Raw genomic sequence first — 27,151 nt, 5'->3', positions numbered from 1 at the left:
ATTGGCTGAATGCCAGCGATACGGACAAACGGCGGTACCAGAAAAAAAATGACATTCGGGTTTTCTGCGTATTTCTAATATCTACAGGCTGTTTATATGATAACATTTTAATCATCATACTATTTTTATAAATGCACCAGTTGGTCTGTATGTTTATGTTACTCTTTCACGCGAAATCTACCAAATTCGAGATTTGGATAAAACTTTGCAATAATATAGCTACATCAGAATGATCTTTATGCTTAAGCAGAACCCTGAAACAGATTTTTGGAAGAAGAAAGTAATTGACCAGAAGTATTACACTAAAATAACACATTAAACGATTAGGGTTATTTTTTATTATTTATTTGTTATTTGTGGTCTTATTTTAATTATATATAAATATTAGTAGTAGTAATTTATGGTCAAACTATTAAATAATGATACGCATTTGTTATATGAATTATGATGACGATATAAGTACTTCTGTATCATTATAGTTGATGTTAGTTATACACTTACGCAAATAAAGCATTAAAAAAATAACGCTTCCATTTCATACATAAAATTCATTTCATTCCGTATTTAGTTACGGCTAAAAATAGATATGTGTAATATCTATTTATAGTTTCTTTTTATATTAACAAGTGGCAATAAATGAAAACGTATGAAATGGGCTAGTTGTTTTTGACTTTTAAATAAGTCGCATACAATTTTACACGCCTTTTAATTAGTTACACTTACTTGAACGAAGCTATACAAACGATGTTAATGTGTGATTTTGCTGAAAACGTTGTGCCATTTTACATGCTTATGCATTATTATGCATTTAAGTTTTTTGGTTTATTATAACTATAGTTACAACATTGACATAACGTTTGACTTTAACTTATAGAAACAAATCACATTCACTGGAGTGCTTTTACAATATTCGTACCCGTGGGCATTTTTAGGAAAAAAGGAACCTATATTACTCTTAAAAGTTTAGTATGTGTCTATAAATGTTAAATATATATATATGCCCCAAACTTTTGAGTGTATACGTTATAATTAACAATAAAATATTTATAATAAGTGTTAATGCGAATTATACGAAATTTAACATTATCAATGTACTTAAAACTAGGTATACTGTTAGACAAGACATATTTGATTTGGTTTTTGCACCAGTTAACAATTTTTCCGCTGTTTTAGTCAGTAATTCAATCAGTCACATTTCCAGAATTAAATGTAACGGCCTGTAGATACAATGTGCGAGATGGGTGCCCACTCAATGGGGCTCGCAGCTTGCCTGTAAAGGATGGACGCGCGCCGACACACCTGCCCCAGCATTGGTCCAGAGGTGGTGTGAGTTACCACTTATACATACGAGCAATAGCTAACAGCTCCTTAAAAATATTGGTACGTTAATGATAACTTTATAGCTTAATGATAGGTATCTTAAACCTTATAAAGATAGGTTTGTTAATTACGTCTTAGGTCTAAATTTTATCAAACATGTACTAACAAAATAAGTATATTTGATGCATTTTTTCTTAGGTAATTTGCGGGCTGTTACTACATAGATAATAAGTAGGTAAGTATATAAAGGAAGACTAAGTAATATTCGCCATCCTCAATCTTTCTGATGTATTGATACTATTTTAAATAGATACACAACCGTACCCAGTGAAAATATAATTTAGTGCCAACGTTTGTGTAAATTATAATTATACCTACATGTTATCAAAAATCTTAGATCTACAAGATGTGTGTGATGCAAGACATTATTGTAAAATAAAATACATGCACGAATCTTATCGAACATTTAACTATAACCAGTAGCTTAACAATAATTCCTTTCAGAAATATTACCTACGTCCAAATCTTAAAAGAAAATTTCCAGTCCCTCCCTTGATAACTGCCAACGGGTCGGATCAATATCGCTCGCTGTTTCATCACGTATGGGAAAAAAGAGGAGAAAAAATACATAACTTTTTAGGGGCCGGCCACCCTCCTACTCCCTCCAGTTCTATCCTGGGGAGACTTACATAATAGGGGAAAAAAATATAAAAATTGACGCACGCCGCGGCGCGTGGATACAATGAAGGTATAGAACCGATTCAATGCGATGTGATATGAAATATCGTATCAAAATTATATAACTACCTTTGTTGGATTGAGGTGAAAAGGTAATTTTGTTGACTGAATAGATGGAGGGCTATTTGGATAGGTTTAAAGCGATGGAGCGGAAGCCTAGTGGTCGGTAGCAGTGTATAGGTTTGCTTCTTAGTTTTTTTTTTCTATTTTATCTTTATTAGTGTAGAAGTTCGCTATAACTCCTTATTCAACGAGAAAAAAAATATTGCAAAAAATGTTAACAGAAAAATTCGCAACCACCAGTACTTTTCTAGTTCATAGAAGTGAAGAAAATCCCGTAATTTGCAAGGTTTCATGTGAGTTGGTTTGATTCAACGTCATTTGAAGCCAAAGAAATACAAAATACCGTTAGGTTCCTTTTAGTCTAGGCTAGTAAACTTTTTCTAACGCTTTTCGCTTTTCATTATGACATGAAACGGGACAGCGATAATATAGCGCTATAAAAACGGCGCCCGCCATGCTACGAGGACATAGGTACTTAAATGAAAAAGAGTACTTATTCTAAGTATTTTATAAAGCTGATACCTTGGGTGGTACTAGTTAGTTGTAACAAAGTATGTGTTCCTGATGGCATTACAAGAACTTTGTTTCAACAATCATTCAACATCGCTAACTGTCAGTAACCCAGCGACAGTTTGACCGTTGAACGGAAGCACCGAACAAAAGGCCATCCAGCGAACTTAAAATACATTGTAATATAGAAAAAATATCAACATCTGGCCATTGTCTCGGGTCGCGGGGGAGTCGCTATAAAATAAAATAAATAAATAAATGGCAAAATGTCGCCACCGCACGCGTCATTATTCATAGATTGACAGCCACTTCCATGGGTCGCGGGTAAGTTTCTACACAATAATACGCCTACTTATGATGCTGAGCGGTTGCTTATACGCTGACATAGGCTGGTTGATACTTCTGCAACAATCGTGAAGACCCGTGCTTGCGGAATACGGAACAAATAAAAATCGTATTTGCAAGTAGGTATTAATCGTTCGTTTAAGCGACAGGATAATATAAAAACAAGGGCCAGCAACTTCTTTACCCACTTCCTAGAGCTTGACGTTGATTCTATGTTTAAACCTACGTCATTAAGAATAAAACTGTGGTAACAATTATTTACCTTAATTACTTTTAGATCACAATCATATAGGTACTTACTCTGGGCTCTTATCCCGAGAGAATTCAACCGGGACAAATGCTAGGAAGATAATTATAATATACAGCTGCAAATCACGTCATTATGTAGTCACACAACTCCAAGGCTTAGTTGGAATTGATATTCAGATTACTAGCCCCTTGCCTCAAAGGAAAATCTCAAGGAAAAATTTATAAGCTTGTCCCTTAATTGACTTCTACAAACTGCGCAGAAGATAAACTAAATGTTACGTCGCCAAACGAAATTTATAAATACTTTTATAAATTATCATGAGTTTTACAAGTATCAAAACTTATTTCCCTGGACAAAATATTTTTTAAGACGCGTGCGCCATCGTTTTGAACAACGGTGGCGAATCGTTAGTTCATGAATAAATAAAATCCATATTCCTTTTGAATGAAAATGTCGAATAAAATAGTGATTTATCAAAAACGTCTGATAGTTGAATGCCGGTGGCCTTTTATAACTTTTAAATAAGTAAACATCGTTTTTGGGATGACATACAAAATGGCGCGAAGCGAATCTATAGATTTTTTACTGCCTACATTTTTAGTGGGACAAGGGATACTAATGAGTGGAGGACACCCACGAACGGTGAATTCGCGTTTTCATTCACTAGTTTTTAGACAAACGGAAAAGTAACATTGAAGTGCATTTTTTTCGGACTATGAGAACATCGTCACTTATTAGTAAGTAGTTATGCAGTGGGATGACTTGACGCTCCTTTTTAATGCAATGTTAGCAATTAATCCATCTTTTGTAGTTTCAATTGGCAATAAAAGGTAACCGATACTAGAACGGCACAAGCAGGAGTTGCGTGTCACAGAGCTGATCATGTTCCGCTGGATATGCAGACTTGCAGAGTTTCGTGGAAAGACCCTGTGAGGAACTCCGGTATTCGCAGTATGTTCGTGACGTAGCAGACAAAATGCAGGAGAGCCGTCTTCGCTGGTACAGTCACGTGTTGCGGAAGCCTACAGACTATTTGACTATCATATACCTATCTCGATATGCCGCCTTCGACAGGCTGACATAGAATCGGTAGGCCTATGAAAGCCTGTTATGAAATCTTAAAACTGAAGACGCCGTCAAAGCCGTGAACAGAGAAAATTGCAAAGAGAAAGGTCGGAAAGCGGACCCAAAGGTCCGAGACATACTGGCGGAGTGTGCAAATTCCCATTTCCACACACCAGTATGTGTACCACTCCCACTCGCCAAGATCAGAAGAAAGATAGAGAGCATATCTGGGCTGGACAAGTGGACAACATATACCATATTATTTTGGTGCCTGGAACACCTAATGAAGTAGATACTTACCATGATAAACCAGCAGCTTCAAAACATCAGTTTGTACAGCTATTGAGGGCACGTTTAGCTAGGTAGCTTATCTAATAAAAAAACATAAACCTAAGTCTATTGGCAGCCTTGATCGACTTTTTCAATCAGTGCGGGAAGAGAAGCAGCACACTTTGTTCTTATTTGGAAGCTTACACTACAGATACATGTGCTTATGTACCCCTTATTCCTTTTAACGATATCTACCTAAGTTCTTGCAAGTGACTGAAATATGGTGCCTATGCAAAAATTGACCTACTTAATTAGTATTCTCCGTGAGGTATTAAAAAGAACAACATTTAAATGTACAAAAACTCGCTTTGGTAACAACGACTAAAATCCATAGCTACGTCTATATCCCTTGCAGGGTACACAACACAGAGCCAACAAACTTGTAAAGACTGAAAGATTCAAATATTGACAGGTTGCTAGCCTATGACATTAAGGTAAAACGTCGCAAGTAAAAGAGATGAGAGATAATTTAAAGATCCATAGAATAACCACAACCTTTATTAACGGACTAGTTTAAAAATGGGATAAGCTAAAGACATGAGATCCAGCAAGTAGCGAGCTAATTGACTTGGTGACCGATGTAGTACCCCATAGGCGAAGGCCCAGGGCGCGCGCGCTCTCGTTTATAGGCACAGGCTGTGAAGACGGACGCAGGGGAGGCCGCAGCAGCACAAATCACAGTCCATCAAGCCTACTAGAAAAATCCCAAGTTTGTAAGCCTATCCCTTAGTAGTGGGAGATCTAAAGTGCCGGAAACAATATCTATCTAATTCTCTAAATCTAGGTGTGTGTGAAGATCTATGCCGGAAAATACCTACATGTGTTACCAACAAAAAAAAAAAAAATTAAATTCTACTACTAACGTCATCTATGATTTAAGATGCGCAACTGAAAGGGTAAACTAGCTTAGTGATTTTATTTATGAAAACCCACCCATATATGATACACCGGCTTAAAATCTAATCTCGTGAGCCCTTATAAAGCTGCGGTTTTTCACATGTATTTATTTCAAAAATTAAGCAATAACATATCCACCTACGCCGCGCTACTAAAACAAAGAAGCGCACCTAGTCAAATTATACGTTACTCAACTCAACCACCCCCTGATAGATGGCGCTACTACCAAAATCCAATTTGTTGTTGTTGCCATACTTAAATTTTTTGACGATTCTTTATCGTAATTTATCATTTTTAGCGCGAATCATAACACTTTTTTTTTGTTAATTGGATAAATGGATTATTTGGACACTTAACCGCTCCAACCACAAACCTGAACATCCATCCACCATTCGTGAATGAAGGTTTGGAATGAAGCCTAAGAGTAAAAGAGACGGGTATGAGTAAAAGAGATTAGAATGGGACATTGTGGATTGAACAAAAGCCGGAAAATACGAGACGTGTGCAAAGAAGTAGAAATAAAATAACAATTACAATCTAAATGGAAGACTATTTTTAATTATTCACCAAATAAACATTTTTCTTTCTTTCATCTATGATCTGACATTGACATTTGAGTTTGACATGAGCATGACAAGCAAAATTTATTTTGGCGTTTGTGCGTACCTACCGGATTTCAATCGTGACTTTCGTAAAAACATAAATTGTTATTTTTTAAAGTTAATACACGTAAGTAAAAAAAATTGTTAATATATTAACAAAACACATTCCTAAACATTGGTAAGATTCTACTTTTACTGCTACTACTGCTTGTATAACCTCTTATTTTCAAGTTGGAATTCATCAGTCCAAGAGAGAATCCTCTGTTTTGACTGCAGTTTGATCTGTATATGAATATCTCACTGTATCCATCAGGCATGATTCCAAAGCTTCAGGTCATCATTGTATCCTGAAACTAAACAACTTTTTTATTCCATAGAACAATGGCACCTACTTTGACTGAACCGTGCGTTTCGGAGTGGATGAGCGCTCCCCACAGCACCGGTACATCTATTATGGCGTGCGAATTCGATGGCGGAGTGGTAATTGGAGCAGACTCCCGCACCACAACTGGGGCTTACATTGCGAATAGAGTGACAGACAAGCTGACGAAGATCACGGACCATATTTACTGCTGTCGATCTGGATCTGCTGCTGATACACAAGCTATCGCAGATATTGTGACTTATCATTTGAGTGAGTAATTGTTTGGACATAATTACTGATCTTAAAAATTTTAGTCTAGGCCAAAAGCTATATTCCAGCTGTTTGTAGTTGATAGTAAATTGTATCTTCATTCTTAACTTATTCAATATGAGTAATGAAAGTTGTTGAAACATGTATTACAATAATTTGGAGTTTGAGTAGTCTTTGAACAGAAACTCAAAAATTAAGTATCTGATCAATATTTAATAAACTATGATGTAAATTTTATCCCTATAAATAACATAACACACAATCTTTCTGCAGATTTCCACCAGATGGAATTAGGTGAACGCCCACTAGTGCAGACCGCAGCATCAATCTTCCGTGAACTGTGTTACAACTACCGTGACTCACTTGTTGCTGGTATCCTGGTAGCAGGATGGGATAAGAAGAATGGAGGTAACTATTTAACCTTATAGCCCGATTTACATAAATACAAACTTGGTAAGAAAATGCTGATTAAATTACACAATAAACTTCTGGGGAAAAGTTGTTCTTTTTTAAAGCCAAAGAATTATGCCTAAGTTTGGACCTCATAGGAATCCTCTTCCTAGCAGAAGGCATTCCTGATTCTATTTCATATAATACATTCAGACAGAACTAAAGCATCAAAGCTAACTCTGAAAATATTATTAGAAAAATATGCTGTAATTAGTCTGCTAATTTATTTTTATTAGATACTGCCAAATTTCTGCATGCAATAAAACATTGTTATTCTTTTCCAGGACAAATATACTCGGTCCCAATTGGTGGTATGGTCCAACGCCAAGCTGTCTCTATCGGGGGCTCCGGGTCCACCTACGTATACGGCTACGTCGACGCCAACTTCAAGCCTAACATGAGCAAAGAGGAAGCTATCAAGTTTGTCACGAACACCCTTACATTGGCCATTCTAAGGGACGGCTCTTCTGGAGGTGTGGTCCGTTTGGGAGTCATCACGGAGGCAGGAGTTGAAAGATCAGTAATCCTTGGTGATCAACTCCCCAAATTCTATGAGGGTTAAGGCTTTTTATTTCCAATATTGTAAGATCTATGTATTAAATTTTTAAAATTCTTTTTGTTTTTATAACTACCTGTTATCCACTGCCTTACCATATTAAATTAAAAAGGAATGAAATGCTGCTTTGTCTAATTTATTACATTTAATAACTGTTATTTTAAAGCCATAAAGTTTCATTTTGGTTTTACCATACACACAGGTAAATAAATTATATTTTTTACTCTTATTTGTAAACTTATATACTAACAGACCAATAGACAAAAACTTTGCCATTTACTCCAAAAAGTGAAGATAAATTAATATTTTGAATGTAATTTAAATTAATATTAGCACATTACAAAACTAAGAACATCACAGAAATCAACTAATCTTGAAATGTCTGATTGGTTCTTCATGTTTTAAGTAATTCATAAAAAATGGAATATTGTTATTACTTTGCCAAATTATTAACTTATTTCATTAAAATCTTTGTCTATGGTATCATCATTGATTGTCATTTCAAGTGGCACCAAGTTCCTCCATGGTGTCCAGATCTCTCATGAGCATCTGAATGGTCTGCTTTGTGCGCGGGAAATAATCCGCTGTCTCGTCGTCTTCGAATGATGGATCTTGAGATTCGAGCTCTGAAAGATGTTAATACAATTTATTATATAAATTAGTCTAACCTGACTAGAAAAAAATAATGGAGGAACCTGGGGTCTTCCTATAATCTTGATCGATGAGTGCCAAGACAAGCGCAGAGCGACTCCATTAGACCTCCACCTCCCTAACACAGATACAGACAGATGAATCTGACTCAGAATCAACTGATTTATTTATTGGTTATACTAGGTGAAAGTTCTCATGCGAAATCTGATTTTTCGCACCAACTAGTCGTGTTTAGACTTTGTCTATGGTAAAAGAAAGGAAAGACATAAATCTTCAAGAATTGTCAATTCTCTCAATAACCAACTTTTGCGCGGGGCTTCGCTCACATGGAAATTTCAGAAAAAAAATAGCCTGTGTTACTCCTGAAGGTCGTTCGTCGGTAGTTCTTGAGTTTACACACATAAAAATAAATATATATAATAAATATTAATAGATAATACCTGCGACTTGAGCTTCAATGGAGTCTAGTCTCGCATCAATAATGGCCTGGCAGCGCTGTATGTGACGCAACAACCGCTCGCGACACGGCCCATTCTCTATGGCCGCCTCGGGCTGAGGACCACGGGGCATCTCTTGTTCTAAAAAATAACATTTGCACGTATAATTTTCTATATGCCTAGTTTGATATCGTTCTTAAACATAGAAGTTTAATACAAATATTATGATTGTGTGTCCCACTTGGGAACGACCTACGAACCGCCAATAACCAGTGAGAATATCGCCTTTTGGAAACAGTACCTACTTTCAGTTTATTTGAGGCCAAAATTTTATTTAATTTGTCGACGTTTTTAGCTTTGTAAACATCTTCCATGTATATTTATAACAAATAAATGGTATCTCACCTTGTACGGTCTTGGCCAATTTCTCCAGCTCCGCAGTAGAGATGGGTAACTCCAAAGCCCTGTCTCCCGGGCTGGACAGCAACCCGCTCAGCAAAACAGGCTGACTCGATCTGACAACACTAACAGATATAAATTAGTTTCTTATTATTAATGCTAGTGCTTGTTCACGTAGACTTGCGAGCGCGGTAACGAAATATCAAACATACATGTATGTATGATACAACAAATAATCAATATATCTATAAACACTAGTCTATATCCCTTGCGGGGTAGACAGCCATCAGTCTTTTCAAGACTGAAAGGCTACGTTCAGCTGTTTGGCCTTATGATAAAATTGAGATTCCAATAGTGACAGCTTGCTAGCCCATCGCCTTAAAGAAGAATAGTTTATTAGCCTGTCTTTTGGTCGCATTTTATGACATCCATGGGACGAGTTAGAGTGGTCCTATTCTTTTTTTTTTATTGGTGCCGGGAACCACACGGCAAGCACAAATACGGGCACGGCAAATATCAAACATATAAAGTGAATCCTCTCTTAGAACCGGCACTTGGCTTCTTTAGAGCGTCGTCATCGCAGCGTCGACTTAACGGTCATTTGCATTATACAATTTAGTGCACACCGCGTAGGCACTAGCAACACGACAACGCAAAGACGTAAATACTGAACATTAAGTAGCTGAAATTTGGAATGTATGTTCAATGGGAAATGTATCTAAGGGATTTTAGGGCACTCCCGATAATCCCTTAGTGAAACGAAGGATATTCTATCCAGACTTATCCCATGGAAACGGCAAATGCAATTCGTCGTTTCGACTCCACAACTTTCAGGCATCTAAGTCACGTGGAAAAGTCAGAATGTGCACGTGCAACCTGATATCTACAAAGCTTTCAACCACGTCAGTACCTTTACGGTCTGAAATGATATTATAGATTAATTTTCATATGACAATTGTTTTGGTAAAAAATCATACTAAATGAAATCACGACTCTTTCCAAAAAGAGTATGCAGACTACATCTTTTAACTTGCCACAATCCCTGTATAGTTCTTTCGCTTCATTGCAAAAAATTACGTCTCCATCTTTCATCCAAAGATACTGAAAGCAAACCAAAAAAAAAATGGAGGATACCTGTCATGATCCATGTCCATCGAGTGGTTGAGGTCACTGACCCTCATGTTCTCCTTGCCGATGGTGTTGATCATGATGTTGAGGTCGGAGTACTCGGAGTTGAGGCGCTCCTGGGTCAGGCTAATGTCGCCCGTGTCCCAGTCCTTGGCCCATAAATAGAGTTTAGGGTGGTCTTTCTTCCTGTTAAACAATAATCGACATTAAATATCTAATATTAATTTGATGGCGTCATGTAAAGGGGAAAAAACATTATTTGCATCCACTGCTTCTCTTCTCGTGCAAATTGTAAAAGTGAATTAAGGGAGAGGCTAATAAACGTGGGATTCTTCTTTCAAGCGAACGGCTATTATTTTGTCACTTTTATCATTCGGCTGAACATGACCTTCAACTGTTTTTGAGACTTCTCTATCTAAACCTTAAGGGATTAGGACTTAACTAAAGACATACAATTTACGGACTCTTAAGGCGTTATAGTAGGCAGGGCCTGGCTCCTGATAACAGGCCACAAACAACTGTTCCTTGTATTTAAAGAAACTAGAAGACCACAATATATATAGACTCACACGGCGACGTGGTACTTGACTTGTAGCGCATGGAGAGCATCCTGGATTCTCAACAGGTTCCCGGACAGTTCGTGAGACCGTCTCAAGTTCTCGCAAGGTCTGGCCCCTGGCAAGAGACCTTCGTAAAGTCGGTCCTGGTCGTGGAGGAAACGCTTGGAGCGACGACCACGGCGCGGGTTAAGGCATATGCTGCACGTGTATTTTTCTGGTACCTGTGGATAAGATATAGTGGATAATTAAATGAATGTGAAGTAGAGTAAAATGGTTTTGATGGTGTGTTTTGCGCAAACGTTGCGTGTTTTATTGTGATTAATTATAGTACGAAACAAAATCGCTAAAATAATGCGAGGTGCAAGGAAAGGCCCCCTATTTTTTATTGGATATCATATCATATCAATCAATGAACTAGGGTTGAGCAATACAATGACTAAATCAAGTCTTCGATTCCAAATTACGCTATGCTCTCGAATGGTAAATGAAATAAGAATCATTAATCTAATCTTTAGGTGTGATAATTTATTATATTGTATCTATTTTACATTAATAAAATAACTTGTATTAATTTTAAACAATAAATTTTTGTAAGCCATACCTCAGACTCCTTCTGAATGTTGTGGCACAGCGCGTGTTGCCAACACAGACACAGCTCGCACTGCACCATCAGCCCGTCCTCCTCGCGGAACCCGCAGTGGCAGTTTATGATCTCCTCCCGCTTCATATGAACGATCTTTATGCGTTCTCCGTCTGAAACGATGGTAGCGACAATATGCTGAACCGATTTTACACCACGCATGTGAAAAAATTGGTTCGAAATAATTTTTAATTGTAACTTGTCTTGAACCAGTTTTTCAGGTTGCTATTACTTGCGTGCGTGTTTTAGCATGTAATAAACATAGAGGTTATGTAAAAAGTCATCGGTGGAGGGTAGTTGAATTTTGTTAGCGAGTGCCACTAGATGGCGTTTGAATTCCATACGATTCGAAAGTTGGGAATAAATTTAATTATAAATTTAGGAACTTGTGACGATGTGAAAACACCAATTCGATGAGATATTTCTTTTGTTCTGTCTAACAAGTGGAATAGCTGAACTAAGATAAAAAGTTTTCTGGTTTAGAGCCACACACATAATGTTTTCCTAACCATTAATATTTTGATCGATTTATCATGCCGTATATACAAAAAAATACAAAGCATTGAGCCCTGAAGCCAACTATGCTGTAGCGGCAGCAGTCATGACATTCTATATGCTATAAAGATCTATGTCGAGTGTCATCTCAGAGATCTCAGTCGAGAGTAAACGGACAATGTCACCATATAAAAAGCTTAAAATATGTGGGCTTAACTCAATAGCAGCAGGCAACATTAGAATTTGAAGCGACATTCGCAGCAGTGATAATAAACATACAATTGAACCTCATAAGCAAAAAATACCGTGCATGCCGTACAGAGTAATAAAACTGTAGTATAGTTTAACTCACTTTCGGTGTACGTGTACATATCCATCTTCTGTTGTTCCTCATTAGACTCTGACGATACTGGTTTCTGATCCATACTCTTGGAGTCGGGACTCCCTGACCTTGGGAAACTCGACTGAGTCTCCATATCTGAATTCATAGCATACCATTCATCATCATCACTTATAACTTTCTTTTCAAAATTAACTGGCTTGGTAACCGTATGTGTTGATATAGCCGCTTCAAAATCTTGCGGATCGATCAAATTTATAGGTTCCGATATTGAGTCATCTACCACCATTTCTTCAACCGGCTCGTAGTCCGGTTCAACTCTTCGAACCGGTAATAATACTTTGGGCCTTCTTACTGGTTTATTGCTTAAGGCATGCCTTAATTTGGGCGAGTCCTGTTTTGGTATATCAAAATCTTTGACTGGAGTTGTTGGTGTTTCTATTTCCGTTTTCACTTCTACTTTAGGCTCCTCTTTCTTTGGTAGCCTTGAAATTTTGACTTTAATCGTTTTCAATTCTGGTTCTCTGCCTCTTGGGGTGGGTACATCAGTTGGCAAGGCTCGGGCGCTCGCCAAATCGGCCACTTTGGGCGTCCTGCCCAACATCTTTCGCAGTTCCCTGTGGTAATGCTTTATGTGCATTTTTATGAGAGTATTGTTACGAAAGTTTTTGAAGCAACCCTCTGCCGGGCAGCGGAGGAGGTTGTCAATGATTTGCACTTTTAGTGAGCCGACATATACTGAAGAAGAACGAAAAAAAAATTATAAATAAATCACTCGTATTCAAGTAATCGAATTGTAGGGCCTATTTGATAACATAACGGGTCTTTTATTTAAGTTGTTTACAGAAATAAAACATCCGAAAACTGATATCAAAGAGTTGCCAAACTAAATGGAGCCCGAAGCTAACAACTTAACGTGCATCTTATTTGACAAATTTAGGAAAAATCTTGTAAAACTTACCATAGCCATCTTCTAAAGGCGGATCGTCCGGCGGGAGGAGCTCAGCCGCGTCCACCCCGCTATAGTCGCCACCAGTTGAACCCGTCGCCGCGAGACTATCTGCTGCAGGACGCTGAAATTAATTATTTAATTAACATTTTTTCCTCAAAGTTTTGCCGGCTTCACACAACGAAATTAGATTTTATTTGTATTTTAGAGTATTTATACAAGTAATTTAATTAATACTTAATGTATTTATACAAGTAATTTAATTAATTACGGTAACAGTAAACTCACATGACCCGAAGTCTTGGATCGCGCTAGTTTCAGCTTCTTCTTCTCCTTTCCTTTGATCGGATGAGGCCTCTTGAGCCCCAATTTCCTGCGTTTCACTAACGGCGACGTGCTGATTAGCGTCCCAGCGGGAAGAGTCACTACAGGGATGTCATCAGTTCCACCTGGAATAGTAAGAAAGATAATTGTATTGTCTTTAGAGAGTAGACAAAGACAATGGTCTTAAAAAGACTGAAAGGTCACATTCAGCTGGATGGCTTGGTAATGGATTTCAGATTCAGATTTTTAAAGATTGCTAGCCCATCGGCTTCAATAAGAATCTTAAATTTATAAGTTAAGAATGATACTATATATATAATGATACTAGATATAATGAATGTCGTAGTCTTATAATCTCAATGAAGGGGTTAAAATTGTTGAGGATAAATTACATTTTAAACAAATTATAAAAACTGTAAGCATTTGAATTACCAATAATACATAATTCACAGTTTCTGCGGAACTTTTATTAAATTTTCTCTTATTGCGCCCCTTAGGTTTATGGGGCTTGGGGCGCCGTCGTTTACTTGAAACTTTGTGTTTTTACTGTGCGATGATTGGTCAGTTAATCAGTGTCCTTTTTAATATATGCACTTACATAATATTTAATTTATAATTACAAGAAATTTCCGAATATTACCAGGTGTGTTAGTAAACCAGCCCATTCTTCGAGACAGCTTGAGGTGAACCCCGAAGTCCATCAACGCATGCTCATATTCCTTCAGATGTTCGCTAGGATTGTTCTCCAAATAGTTACGCATGTCAGTCTTCGTATGGAATCGGCGGTTGTCGGGACTAAAACAAAAATAATATACATATATTCACGTCCACTACGGGGAAGACAGAGCCAGCAATATCTCGCTTAGAACAAGCCAAGATTAAAGGGAGAAAAAGAATAAAATCGCAAGTCTATGTTTACTTTCTTTTTTGTTTGGTCAGCGGTGAATTGTTTCATCAATTCACATTAAAACGATCGTTTGAAGAGTACAAGAGTATCAAGAGTCTTTTAGCTTTGAAAATTGAAGATTTAACCAACTTGTATTTCTTACAAAAAAAAGAATAATAAATTTGTATGCTTAAAATTTAAAACTTAGATGAGTATGGTCTTTATTTTCAGAAATTTATGAGAACCTCACCTAACTAAAACGACATCCCATTTCCCTGCTGAATGTCCCAGACTCCTGCGTACCATGTGCTTAGTCCAGCCTTCAGGTAAACGTTTATCCTCAACCTAAAACATATTTAGTTTCAAAGTATGTAATTTTCGTTTAAATTAAAGTTAGCTACACTACCCACTACTACTTATGCTATATGTTGATAAGAAGACGAAACTACTCTACTGTTTATGGAAATAAAAAACAATAGGTAAACATTAAAATTATAAAATCCATTTTCAAAAATTATAATCCATACAACAGTAACAGATGTGACAATCCAGAAAGAACATGTGACATCACAAAAGTCACTACTCACTACACTAGTCACACACTATCAAACCAAGCATAGTGAGAACACGACGCGCTCAACCAATAACAGCGAAGAGTCTATGGCAACATTACAGTATCCCACGCCACAAAGCCTATCACAGCGCGAAAACTAAATCGCGCAAGCAAAGATTTCACGGATCAAAGCATAAATAAAACCTCTGACTCAACATAGTTGGAGCTGCGGTTCCCCAGGCATAACATGCCAGGCGGAAGACCTTCCCTTTATGGAGATCGAGCCCCAATCATCGTTCCCTCTATAGACGATTGTTTTGGCACAACATAATCAGAGGAACCAATCCAAAATAAATTATAACAGGGTTGGATATAAAAATAACAAAACAAACTGCTTACCTGCACACTTCTTCTCGGCAGTCCTATTTTAGCTCCTTCCCGGGGCTCCGTTTCCAGCTCGCATACTTTCCCCACCGGCTGGCCGTTCACCCATTTGCAGCACCACTCACCCGGCAGAAGGAAACTTTCCGGCATCTGCAACGGCCCATCTGCCTCCTTCATCAACATCTGCTTCCTCATCTCTTCCACCTGCCGCTTCATCACCTCCAACTCATTCTTCACCTTCTCCACTTGCTTCTTCACTTTCTTCTCCTGCAACAACCTCAATTTTTTACCCTTCTTCTTATTTTTCTCTTTCACTACCTCTTTTACATCCTCCGTTTTAATCTCATCTTTGATCTCGACTTTCGGCGAACATACTTCAACTTTGTTCAAATCATCCTCTATTTTTGTAATGACCTCTTTAATTTTGTCTATGACCTCCTCGTGTTTCACTTCGTCTTGCTTCTCGAACTTTTCAAACATCACTTCTCCATCGGGTATCTATTTGTTTAGGAATAAAAAGTTAGATTATTTTTCATGGAATTCTAAAATTAATTTAATATCGTATGAAATACTTTAAAATTCTGTGCATACTTACTATACTTGGTGAACTTTCAATTTGTTCAGTCTTGGCAATTATTGAATTTTCGGTTTTTATTGTCTCATTGACATCTTTATGATCAGCTTCTTTTTCAGTTTTGGTTTCAATAACTGATGTTTCGTTTTTAACTAATGGTGATTTATCATCGATAGTTTCACTAGTGAATGACTCATTATCAACACATGCATTCTTTTCAGTTGTTGTCTCATTATCAAATTTCATATCGACATCAACTTCTTCATTTTCAGGTATAGGACTAATATTGGGAGATTCTGCTGATTTATTATTAACAATATCCTCAACTTTAGATTTAACATCATTAGCTTCTTTAACCGGAATAGAAGGCACAGATTCAGGAGCATCGGAATCTAAGTTATCTTTCTCCTCGACTTTAACTGACTGTTCCTGATTAACTGTTCCGATTATTGAAGCTACAGCCTCTGTGAAATGTTTAAATACATTAATAAAACAAAGCTTTAATACATATTCCAAAACTTTTCTGTTACTATACATACATATATCCAATAGGAAAGCTATTTGTACATGAAAACACGACAAATAACTTTGGATATTGGATTTGGCAAAGCTCTAATTTTGAAAATGTTTAAAAGTAATAACATATTAATGAATAACTTTTAGTTTCCAAGATGCCTGTTAAAATTAACGCCGATCAATCAAAGTTTTAGATGACTCGGTTACCGTACTATAACTTTCTACTCCATCCAAAATATTCTTACCTGGAACATCACCTGTTGATTTTTTAACAGTTTCAGCCGGTGTTGAAGAAATTTTCCTTTTCTCTGTCTTTGGTTTCTTCGGCGGCGCCACCTTGGGCGTGGCTACCTTCGGCGGCGTTACTTTCGGTGGTTTTTCTTCAGGCATTTTCTTCCTTTTCTTTTGCCCAATATTGAATATCTCTTTTATATTCAACTTTCGTTTCATTTCGCGCCTCTCGCTTTTTGAACCTAAATAATCGCGGTTAGGGTCGAACAAATGTGTATGGTATGGTAATGTTGCGGTGCTCGGACCAGCCCCGTGTTGGATCGGAGATGGAACTGATGTACTGGGAGTAACGGAACCTGTATCTATACTTATATTGTCCTTGTATTTGTATAATCTCGATACAGAGCATTTCCATTGAAAACCGTCGTCGAATGCGATCTCGTAACGACCTGTGAAGTTCAAATTGATCAAATGTTAATTAAAATTTTATATTTATTAGTTGCATGCAAACCAAGATCACTGTAACATGATTTGAAACGTCCGTGACAAAATAAAGGTACGTGTAAAACCTGTATTATTACCTGTATTATTTTTAAATAATATATTATTTCATTGGTTACTAAAACTTATAAATATTATTCAAGTGAGATTTTTTTTAACATTCACTAGATAATTGAATATATTTTCATGGCCATATAGATTTTCAGTATGTGATGTAACTTGTTTTTGTTTCCTTTCGAAATTTAAACCAATTCTTAATTATATCATTATAAAATCTTTTATATAAAAACTTTTTATTTAATATTTAAGTCATAAGAAAACAACACATATATTTCAAACCAAGAGTAATGGTAACAAATTAATATTTTTACCATCTCCTAAGTCCTTGGTAATAGTCGCGATAAATCTCCTATTGTCTCTCCAACGTGCCAGGCACCTCTCTCCAACCACATAAGTGACTTTTACTTTATCCTCTTTAGACTCCTCCTTGATTTCTATAACCGGATCAGGTTCAGAAGTTGTGGTACCTGGAGCTTCATTAAGAGGATTGCTGGTCTGAGGAGTACCTACTGGGGTATTTGGTGCTGAACCCTGAGGTCTTAGACGAGGGCTGCTAACGCTTATCCATTCATCATGTCTACAATTCACATTAAAGTTATCAATGTAAGTATAATTATTATCCCCATGTGGTTAAACTGTATTTCTGTATGGAAACACCAATCTTATGATTACTAAGTGAAAATCAAGGATTGGCATTTTGTCTCTGTATAAATGTAATAAATATCAAACAGATGATTGATTGAGCTAGCCCCAAGAGCATGGTTATGGTATGAGATACAAACTCAATATTTTTTTTTTTAATAAAAACTTTTACAGCCTAAATAAACATCGAATAGAATAGAATAGAATAGAATAGATTTATTTTCAAAATTGGATACAAGGTATCACTTATTGACGTCACATAACTTAAATCTAATTATAACTACTACCGCTTCCAAAGCGCATGTGTAGAAGAAGCGGCGGAACAAACTACACTGCAGCATTTTCATAGGACGTCAATTTACAAATATAGATCTCTTAAATCTAAATCGTGGACGAATGCACATTGTCTACATTAAAAAACATGTATGAATGTAGAACTGATTATGTCAATACGAATATTTCGTCAAATAAAATAAATATAAAATAAAATATGTACATACTGTACAAATTATGTCCAGATCATGTCAAAAATACACAAGCATTTAAGAGGCCATTATGTCCAGCTCGGGCCACACATGTTTATCATTAATATAATCATCCGTGCTGTAATAGGCTTTCCTACAAAGCTCAACTTTAATATACTGTTTGAATTTTCTATCATTCATTTCAAGAACACTTTTTGGTAATTTATTATAAAATCTTATACAATTAATAAGAAATGATTTCCCTACCTTAGCCAGCCGATGTGCTGGGATCGACAACTTGTAATTGTTCCGCAGTGATCTACTAGTACATTCACCTACTTTTTTGAAAGAGTCTAAGTTTTTCCTAACATGCATGATGTTATCGAATATGTATTGGGAGGGCAAAGTTAAAATATTTAGGTTTTTGAAAAAATCTCTAAGGGAATCTCTTTGTTTAAGACCGTAGATATATCGAATTGCCCTTTTTTGTAAAATGAAAATAGTTTGTATGTCTGCTGCTGATCCCCAAAGCAGTAGACCATATGACATTAAACTATGAAAATAACTAAAATATACTAGCTTAGCAGTTGCCACATCCGTCAAATGCCTAATACGACGAATAGCGTATGCTGCAGAACTAAGCCTTTTAGAAAGTTTTAAAATGTGAGCATGCCATTTCAAATTTGAATCTAATGTTATTCCTAAGAAAGTAGTACTATCAACAAAATCTAATCTTTTACTATTTATACTAATATCCACATTTGCCTGCCGCACATTGGGAAGTGTAAACTTAATGCATTGGGTCTTATTTGCATTTAACAGTAAGTTGTTGATTGTAAACCAGTTAGAGATGGCGGCTAAAGTGCTATTCACATCATCACAGATTTCGCTACGGCGGTTCATTTTAAAAATTAGTGACGTATCATCTGCAAACAACACGATGCCAGTCTGTTTCTCAATCATGCAAGGCAGGTCGTTGATATATATCAGAAAGAGAAAAGGTCCCAAAATGGAACCTTGCGGTACCCCAATTTTTACCGTCGCTCCTTTAGATTTTGTATTATTTAAATCTACCGTCTGTAATCTATCACTAAGATATGATTTAATTAGTTCAACGGCAGCAGTATCGAACCCGTAATGAGCGAGCTTGAGCAGAAGAGTTCTATGATCTACGCAATCAAATGCTTTGGTCAGATCGCAAAACACTCCGATGGCATCCTGTGAGTCTTCCCATGCATTGAGAATATGAGTGACAAGAGCCACACCTGCATCTGTTGTACATTTCCCCTCAGTAAAGCCGTATTGCTGACTATGAAATAATTTATTAGACTTAAAGTAACGCTGCATTTGATTAAGCATGATTCTCTCGAACACCTTGCTCAAAATTGGTAAAATTGAGATTGGTCTATAATTACCAGGATCTGATTTTTCACCTTTCTTGAATAATGGAATTAGTTTACTATACTTCATTAAATTTGGAAATATCCCTTGGTCAACACAATTATTGAATATATAAGCTAAGTCCCCAGCTATAATATTTATAATATGACATATCACAACAACCGACATACCCCAATAATCCTCAGACTTTTTCAGATTAAGTTCTTTAAAGGTATTAATAATGTCAGTAGGGTCAATATTTAAGAATTTAAATTTGGAACTGCAAATGCTGACATTATTTTTAAGTAGAATTTCAGCTTCATTAGGGCATGAGTCAATATTAGAAGTTAATTCCAACGGTATATTTGTAAAAAAATGTTCAAATAAATTTACTATTTCTGTTGTAGAGGTAATTTTCCTATCATTAAATTTAATTTCATTAATATTGTCTTTAAAATTACTTCTACCAGTTTTCTTGTTTATAACACTCCAGGTTTCCTTTGTTTTGTTAGGAGCATTACTTATTTTGTTTTTAATGAACAAAGATTTTGCATGTAGACATACTTTTTTGAAAATTTTTGAATAATTCCTAACATGGTCTACGAAGCCGCTTTCAAATCGATACTGTTTTTGGGCATATAAATCGTACAAAGTCTTTCTACTTTTGTAGATGCCAACAGTAGCCCATTCATTGAATTTAAAGTTATTATTGCATTTCCGTTTCTTTTGTATAAATGTTTTAGAGTACGCGTCTGAAATGGTAGTAAATAACTTATTATAATGACCATTAGGATCGCTACCCGTGTAAGTTACTGCGCAAATTTTATTCTCTAAAGAACTTGTAAATTTATTGATTTTATGGGCTGTGATAGGTCTGCACATAATTAATCCATCACGTGTACTACGTTTAGTGGAAAAGGTAACTAATTGACCGCAGTGATCAGAGGGTAATTTACTAAATACATTTTTATTATTTGGTTTTTGTTCACTAAAAACATTATCAATACATTTAGCAGATGTGGCAGTGAAGCGGGTTGGTTCCAAGAAGGCATTATCTAAGTTAAAACATTTAAATAGGTTAAGAAACTGTATTGTCACTGTGGAGCTAACTAATATGTCAATGTTAAAATCACCGCAAACAACTACTTTCTTATTACTTTTTGTCGCTACTATTAGAACTTCCTCCATTACATTCAGGAAATCCATAATACTACTGTTGGGTGGACTATAAATACAAATAACAATGTGTTCCTCAAGCTCGGCACAAGATACCTCAACACAGCGCTCAAGAGAAAGTCTGACTATGTCATGGCGCTCCTTACAGCGATGACCATTTTTAACATATATTACTGAACCGCCTCTGATTGCAGACCCTCTCCTGAAGCAGCTCACCGCATTAAAATTGTTAAGACTGGGCATCAGCTCACCCTCCAAGATCCAATGCTCAGTCAAACACACCATATTAACATCCATTTTTTCATTAAATAGATCAATAATAAGTTCTTTGCCAGGAAGGCCCTGTATATTTTGGTGTACAATTTTTAATTCATTTGTCCTTCCTTTTGTCCTGTGGTTTAGTTTAAACCACATGTAGCGTCCACAGAATCATCATTACAAAAATTTGATGATTCTGTCGATTTTGTCAGATTTTGTAAACAATGTAGTTTACCACAATGTAAACTCGTCCATTCTTTTATGTCCATCCAAGACCCAATTCAAATAAGAAAAATTTGTTTTTCATAAACTGAGTGCCCACTAATGTGATTTATAAGATAATAAGCGTTCCGCCTTACCTCTTAGTTGGGTTGTCATAACGCACAAGTACCTCCATCTCATCATAATCTACTTCCACAATTTCAGCTGGGTACCAGTACTCACTAAAATCTTTAGCTTCAACATGAGAACCCACTGATAGAGACATGCTCCCTGAAAAATTTTAATTCTCTTGTTACTATCAGCCACATTATGCACCAAAATGTCATCACTTGTATATTGCCGGAAAACCTAAGGCACAGTAGAAGTTACTAAATAGTAGTACATTAACTTTTCACGGTAAAACATACCATAATCGGTCTCGGGTCTGCTGGATATTTCTTTGAAATAAGAAGGACCTATGTACTTTTGTGACTTATGTTTATCCTATATAGTCCGGTCTATATCCCTTGCAAGAGAAGTCAAAGCCAAATCAAAAACAGTTTGAAAAAACTAAAGGGCCATTTCAAGCTGTACGGCTAAATGATGGAATTGAGAATCAAATTGTGCCAGGTTGCTAGCTTCGTTATTTGCCTTTTACGACATCCATGGGAAAAATATGGAGTGGTATTATTCTAAAGTGCTGAGAACTACACAGTGTGTACACACACAACTGTATTTCTAATAAAAACTACAACAACACCAGATACCTTTATCCGAAGGTGACAAGCCTTTCAGGTCTGAACTACCCTTCTTTTCTATTCTCGCTTCCGACTCACTCAATATCATATCCATCATACTTGATGCTACATCCATTGTCTCCTCTGTACTGGTCTTATTTTCCTTGACATCATCAGTTTTTTGTTGTCCAATTTTTTGTTTGCCCTGAGAACTTAGTTCCTGTATTTCTTTCTCTTGTTCCTCTATGTACTTTCTGATGGCATCCAAATTCTCTCCATCTGATTCTTTACTAGTGTTAAGGGCTTTTATTTCTTTCTGTTCATCATCAGGATCAATAATGGCATTATCTGTTACACTTTCAGTCACTCCTTCTTTACATTCAGCCATATCTACTTCACTTCCAGTGCCTTTATAATCAACTCTAGTTTCGTCAGAATCCATTGTTACCCATGGAAATATAGACGGTATGGAATCTAAAATACAATAAAAGGGATTTTAATATTTTTAGAACAGTAATATTGTAATAAGTTTACTAAAACCATGCAAATAATTAACAATTAATTTGCAGAAGAATAAACAATTTAAATATGCCTAAAATTAGCAATTATCTGCCTAAATCTACATACAGCATGAAACATTACAAACAGCAATTAATTACATCAACTTATTTAATAATAGTAATTACACATTTAATTCAATATCTCACTTATAATAATAACATCTATTATATACAGCATTCTAGATAAAAACTAAACAAATAAAGAATTAAGCTAACTCGAATTAATAAAAAAAAATAAAGTATAAAAATTGTGTCAAAACAAAAATTATAAAGAAAATAACTTAATGGCTGTGTAACAACTGATATTTTTTATAAAATACCTGACTTTAGGACATATTTAGAATCCTTATAAATTTGGAAATCGCTTTTGCGGAAATGTCGCGAGCAAACAAACGACGTCAGTTGTATTTCACTGATTTTAATGTGAGTAACCTCAGCCCAAGCCTCACGCAGGGATTCATCTTTTGGATATTTGTGATAAGTTACACCAATATCCTCCTTTCTAGTTGAACATGATATACAGTTTCGTATACTACATTTTTTCAGGACCATCCTAATTTATGGGGGGGTTTGTTAGAAAATATTATGTTGGTGCAGATAATCAGATGTGAATTTATGATGTGAATGGTAGACAATGTTGAACTGTTTTGGACCATTCCAAAAAAAACGAAGATACTTGCCTTGTCAGTTTTATTTAATTTGAATATTCACAATGAATATAGGTAGTGGTAGCGGTTTTTTTTTTCAATAAATATTCAATATTGTACTACACAAAGTTACACCATAATTCTCAAACAATACTCACTCGAATTTATTTAGAGTTAGTACCAAAAAATTACTATGAGGCCCCTATTTTTTATTGCAAAGTTTGTATCACAATTTCTGATGTACAACATCTATATTAGAAACAGGCTGAATTCTTATTCATGCTTATTCAATACAAACAAAATCAAAACAAAAGCACGATGTAGCGATCGCCATTTTGTTTTATAAATTTGAGTGACATTTTATTTGACAGTAACTTTTTTATATTTTTCATACGATTGGCTATATCACATCGATAATTTACGAATCGACATTCAATTACAAAATTTCTGTCACCTACAACACTATTGAGACTTATTGACCATCATCATAACATATGTGTTATTGACATTTTGCGTTGAAAGAAAATGGCTGATTGACATTTACATTACAATCTTATTGTTTACTTCGTAGAATATATACTGTTGTGTAAACTGTGATTGAGTGAAATATGGATCTTGCAAAGTCTCTATTTACTTCCCGTGATCACGAAGGATATGTGGGGCGTGAAGATCATGAACGTAAAATAAGTACAGCGCTTGCTGATGATGATCCAGAGGACGTAATTGATTCAATTCGTGGCCTGAATATTGCTGATGAACTTCTACCATCACCTGGAGGACCATTTTCAGCCCTTACGGCAAGTATGGTTCCGCAAGATATTATGGCGAAATTAGCACAACCTGAATCTGAAGGTCATAGTGGCGGTCTGCCGGACTACAGATTTGACGAATTTGGATTCTGTGTAGAGGAGGAAGACGGCCCTGAACAAAACTCGAACAAACTTTTGGCAAATGCATTCGTCGAAGATGATCAACACCGTCTGCAATGGGAATTTTACAGCAAAGAAATAAATTTTTCAGAAGGGGATGGTAAACTAGAAAAAACAGATAAACTACAAAAAATGGTGAAGAATGGTGTGCCTCATTCACTTCGACCGCAAGTATGGATGCATCTATGTGAAGCTAATAAAAAAAGATTAACCACAGAAATAACATATCATGAAATTGTTAGAGCATCAAGTGATGATGGATTGGTCACTAGTAAACAGATCGAAAAAGATTTAGTCCAAATATTACCCAACAATGTTTGTTTTTCACATCCAACTAGTACTGGGGTACCAAGACTACGTAGGATATTGAGAGCTTTAGCTTGGCTTTATCCTGACATAGGGTATTGTCAAGGCACTGGAATGATAGCAGCATCGCTTTTACTGTTGATGGAAGAAGAGGATGCATTTTGGATAATGTGTACAACAGTTGAAGATCTCCTACCAGCATCATATTACTCTTCAACACTCATTGGTATTCAAGCTGATCAGAAAGTACTACGGAGTTTAATTTCTACATATCTGCCTGGTATAGATCAAGTTCTAAATGCCCATGATATAGAGCTCTCTCTCATCACAATGCATTGGTTTTTAACACTGTATGCAAATGTTGTTCATATGAAAATATTATTAAGAATATGGGATCTATTTTTCCTAGACGGTTCTATTGTTTTGTTTAAAGTTACATTAGCTATGTTGAAAATAAAAGAAAACAGATTTACTGAAATATCAAATTCAGCTCAAATCTTTAACGCTCTGTCTGATATTCCGGGAGAAATAGATGATGTTGATTTGTTAATTAAAACCATAGATGAAGTCTGTGGTGACACCTTAAGTCTGACATTAATTGATACTCACCGGCGGAGACATTTAGCTTATCTAATGGCAGACCAAGGAGCTCTCGTGGGGAATCCAAATGCAGTCCCCAATCTCCCAAAGCAACAACTACAAAGACGTCAGATTAAAAGAAGCAAATCAGTTATTCAAACAATTCTATTTGGAGAAGACAGTAATAATGAAGATGCAATATCTAAAAATGTTAAACAAACAGAAATACTTGTTGATCTTAGAGAAGCAATTTTACAGGTGGCTCGCCATTTCTTGGCACTTGAACCACAACTAGCATCTGAAATCCAACTTACAGCTGATTATACTATGCAGAGTCATGCTGCAGATCGTGAAAGATATGTAAATGTATCTAGAAGCAAAAGACGTCGAGCCAAGGCGCTATTAGATTTTGAAAGAAGAGATGGTGATGAACTTGGATTTAGAAAAAACGACGTTATAGAAGTAATAAGTTCAAGGGATGAGCACTGCTGGATTGGTGAATTAAATGGACTTCGAGGATGGTTCCCAGCTAGATTTGTAAAGTTGCTTGATGAAAAAGGAGTTAAATATAGCAGGGCTGGGGATGATTCTGTCACTGAAAAGGCAGCTCATTTGGTAAGGGGTGTCCTTGCTCCCGCCTTTAAAAGAGTATTATTGCACGGAATCAAGAGACCAAGTTTTTTAGATGGCCCGTGTCATCCATGGCTTTTTATTGAAGAAGCTTCTTCTCGAGAAGTTGAAAAAGACTTTAATTCCGTTTATAGTCGATTAGTTCTCTGCAAAACATATAGGTTAGATGAAGATGGTAAAGTCCTTACTCCTGAAGAGTTACTTTACAGATGTGTGCAAGCAATCAACTTATCACATGATAATGCTCATGCTCAAATGGATGTTAAGTTGCGCACGTTAATATGCATGGGATTAAATGAAGAAGCATTACATCTATGGCTTGAAGTTTTATGTTCATGTGTAGATGTCGTTCAAAAGTGGTATCACCCTTGGTCTTTCATAAATTCTCCAGGATGGGTCCAAATAAAATGTGAACTAAGGATTCTTTCACAGTTTGGTTTTAATTTGAACCCAGATTGGGAACTGCCCTTGAAAAAGGATACACAAAACCAACCTTTGAAAGAAGGTGTCAGAGATATGCTTGTCAAACACCACTTATTTTCTTGGGATTTGTAATATATTCACAATTTGGATCTCCTTTTAAATTTAATATATATGTATGTATAGTCATCCTTCCTTCCATTATTTATTAATAATTAATTAAAGATTAATATTTAGTTTTAAAGCCTCGATTGTTTGTTTAATACCCATTGAATATATGTACGTAATAAAATGTAGTTTTTTATAAACATTCTGTATTTATAAGACTTCAATCTATGTTATTATAGTAATATATGAGATGTTAATTATATGATAAAATACATATTTTACGGTGTATATTATTAATTATTTTGATTATTTTGATATAATATCGTTGTTATCACGAATCACATTCCTCTTGAAATTAGTTAGTCTTCGAATCTGACTGCACCCATTAGAAAGTTAAAGTTTGAACCAGGGATGTAACGGAGGTAGTTTTATCGGAACAGAAGGCGGAGTCGGAGTTTTCAAATTTGCTTTATCGGAGTCGAAGAAAGGATCAGAAAGTCAATTCTATTTCTTAATGAGTCGTAAATTAGGCAAGCATCACTAACCGACCGACTAGGTAGTCGCTAGTCACTATCGGTCAATGGTACGCTGCGCTATTTAATCACACATACCTACGTTTTATCCAGCTGTCCGAGTCCATTGGACGTGGAATTTCACTTACAGCACCACAAATACACTTTAAATTTTATTTTCACAAAACAGGCTGTGTGATATTTGACCTTAGTC

General features: G+C 36.0%; 3 protein-coding genes across 7 annotated transcripts; 2 read left to right on the top strand and 1 right to left on the bottom strand.

Annotated features, from left to right (window-relative positions):
- Nucleotides 1-6,125: 6,125 nt before the first annotated feature.
- LOC106140302 (proteasome subunit beta type-6) lies at nucleotides 6,126-7,817 on the top strand. Its single transcript, XM_013341878.2, has 4 exons — nucleotides 6,126-6,247; nucleotides 6,498-6,754; nucleotides 7,028-7,162; nucleotides 7,489-7,817. The coding sequence occupies exons 2-4, from the start codon at nucleotides 6,502-6,504 to the stop codon at nucleotides 7,764-7,766; spliced, it is 666 nt and encodes a 221-aa protein (XP_013197332.2). The 5' UTR covers nucleotides 6,126-6,247; nucleotides 6,498-6,501; the 3' UTR covers nucleotides 7,767-7,817.
- Nucleotides 7,818-7,878: 61 nt separating this feature from the next.
- LOC106140296 (PHD finger protein 20) lies at nucleotides 7,879-27,121 on the bottom strand. Of its 5 annotated transcripts, none has more exons than XM_060954631.1 (18): nucleotides 27,037-27,121; nucleotides 22,277-22,720; nucleotides 21,668-21,800; nucleotides 17,700-17,965; nucleotides 16,842-17,276; nucleotides 16,102-16,544; nucleotides 15,522-16,004; nucleotides 14,820-14,914; nucleotides 14,324-14,478; nucleotides 13,648-13,808; nucleotides 13,372-13,483; nucleotides 12,423-13,148; nucleotides 11,537-11,688; nucleotides 10,945-11,156; nucleotides 10,382-10,561; nucleotides 9,254-9,372; nucleotides 8,852-8,989; nucleotides 7,879-8,386 (listed from the first exon to the last, which is right to left on the bottom strand). In XM_060954631.1, the coding sequence occupies exons 2-18, from the start codon at nucleotides 22,686-22,688 to the stop codon at nucleotides 8,262-8,264; spliced, it is 4,347 nt and encodes a 1,448-aa protein (XP_060810614.1). In that variant the 5' UTR covers nucleotides 22,689-22,720; nucleotides 27,037-27,121; the 3' UTR covers nucleotides 7,879-8,261. The 5 variants fall into 5 exon arrangements, with proteins under 5 accessions (XP_060810614.1, XP_060810613.1, XP_060810612.1 ...); XM_060954630.1 differs by lacking the exon at nucleotides 27,037-27,121 and adding an exon at nucleotides 23,487-23,820; XM_060954629.1 differs by lacking the exon at nucleotides 27,037-27,121 and adding an exon at nucleotides 23,612-23,820.
- On the top strand, nucleotides 23,947-26,713 carry LOC106140301 (small G protein signaling modulator 3 homolog). The gene has a single exon (XM_013341877.2). The coding sequence runs from the start codon at nucleotides 24,062-24,064 to the stop codon at nucleotides 26,450-26,452; it is 2,391 nt and encodes a 796-aa protein (XP_013197331.1). The 5' UTR covers nucleotides 23,947-24,061; the 3' UTR covers nucleotides 26,453-26,713.
- Nucleotides 27,122-27,151: the final 30 nt, after the last annotated feature.

Source organism: Amyelois transitella, chromosome 4 (assembly GCF_032362555.1).
Source record: "Amyelois transitella isolate CPQ chromosome 4, ilAmyTran1.1, whole genome shotgun sequence".
Taxonomy (NCBI): domain Eukaryota; kingdom Metazoa; phylum Arthropoda; class Insecta; order Lepidoptera; family Pyralidae; genus Amyelois; species Amyelois transitella.
The sequence above is the reverse complement of the archived record's forward strand: the minus strand, read 5'-3'. Positions and strand labels throughout refer to the sequence as shown.

Coding starts and splice junctions, on each gene's coding strand:
- LOC106140296 (XM_060954633.1), bottom strand. CDS start 23,358: ATGGTCCTGAAAAAATGTAGTATACGAAACTGTATATCATGTTCAACT. Junction 13,809..14,323: donor CTGGTTTACTAACACACCTG/GTAATATTCGGA, acceptor TTACTATTCCAG/GTGGAACTGATGACATCCCT. Junction 10,562..10,944: donor GTCAAGTACCACGTCGCCGT/GTGAGTCTATAT, acceptor ATTGTTTAACAG/GAAGAAAGACCACCCTAAAC.
- LOC106140302 (XM_013341878.2), top strand. CDS start 6,502: ATGGCACCTACTTTGACTGAACCGTGCGTTTCGGAGTGGATGAGCGCT. Junction 6,755..7,027: donor TATTGTGACTTATCATTTGA/GTGAGTAATTGT, acceptor ATCTTTCTGCAG/ATTTCCACCAGATGGAATTA. Junction 7,163..7,488: donor ATGGGATAAGAAGAATGGAG/GTAACTATTTAA, acceptor ATTCTTTTCCAG/GACAAATATACTCGGTCCCA.
- LOC106140301 (XM_013341877.2), top strand. CDS start 24,062: ATGGATCTTGCAAAGTCTCTATTTACTTCCCGTGATCACGAAGGATAT.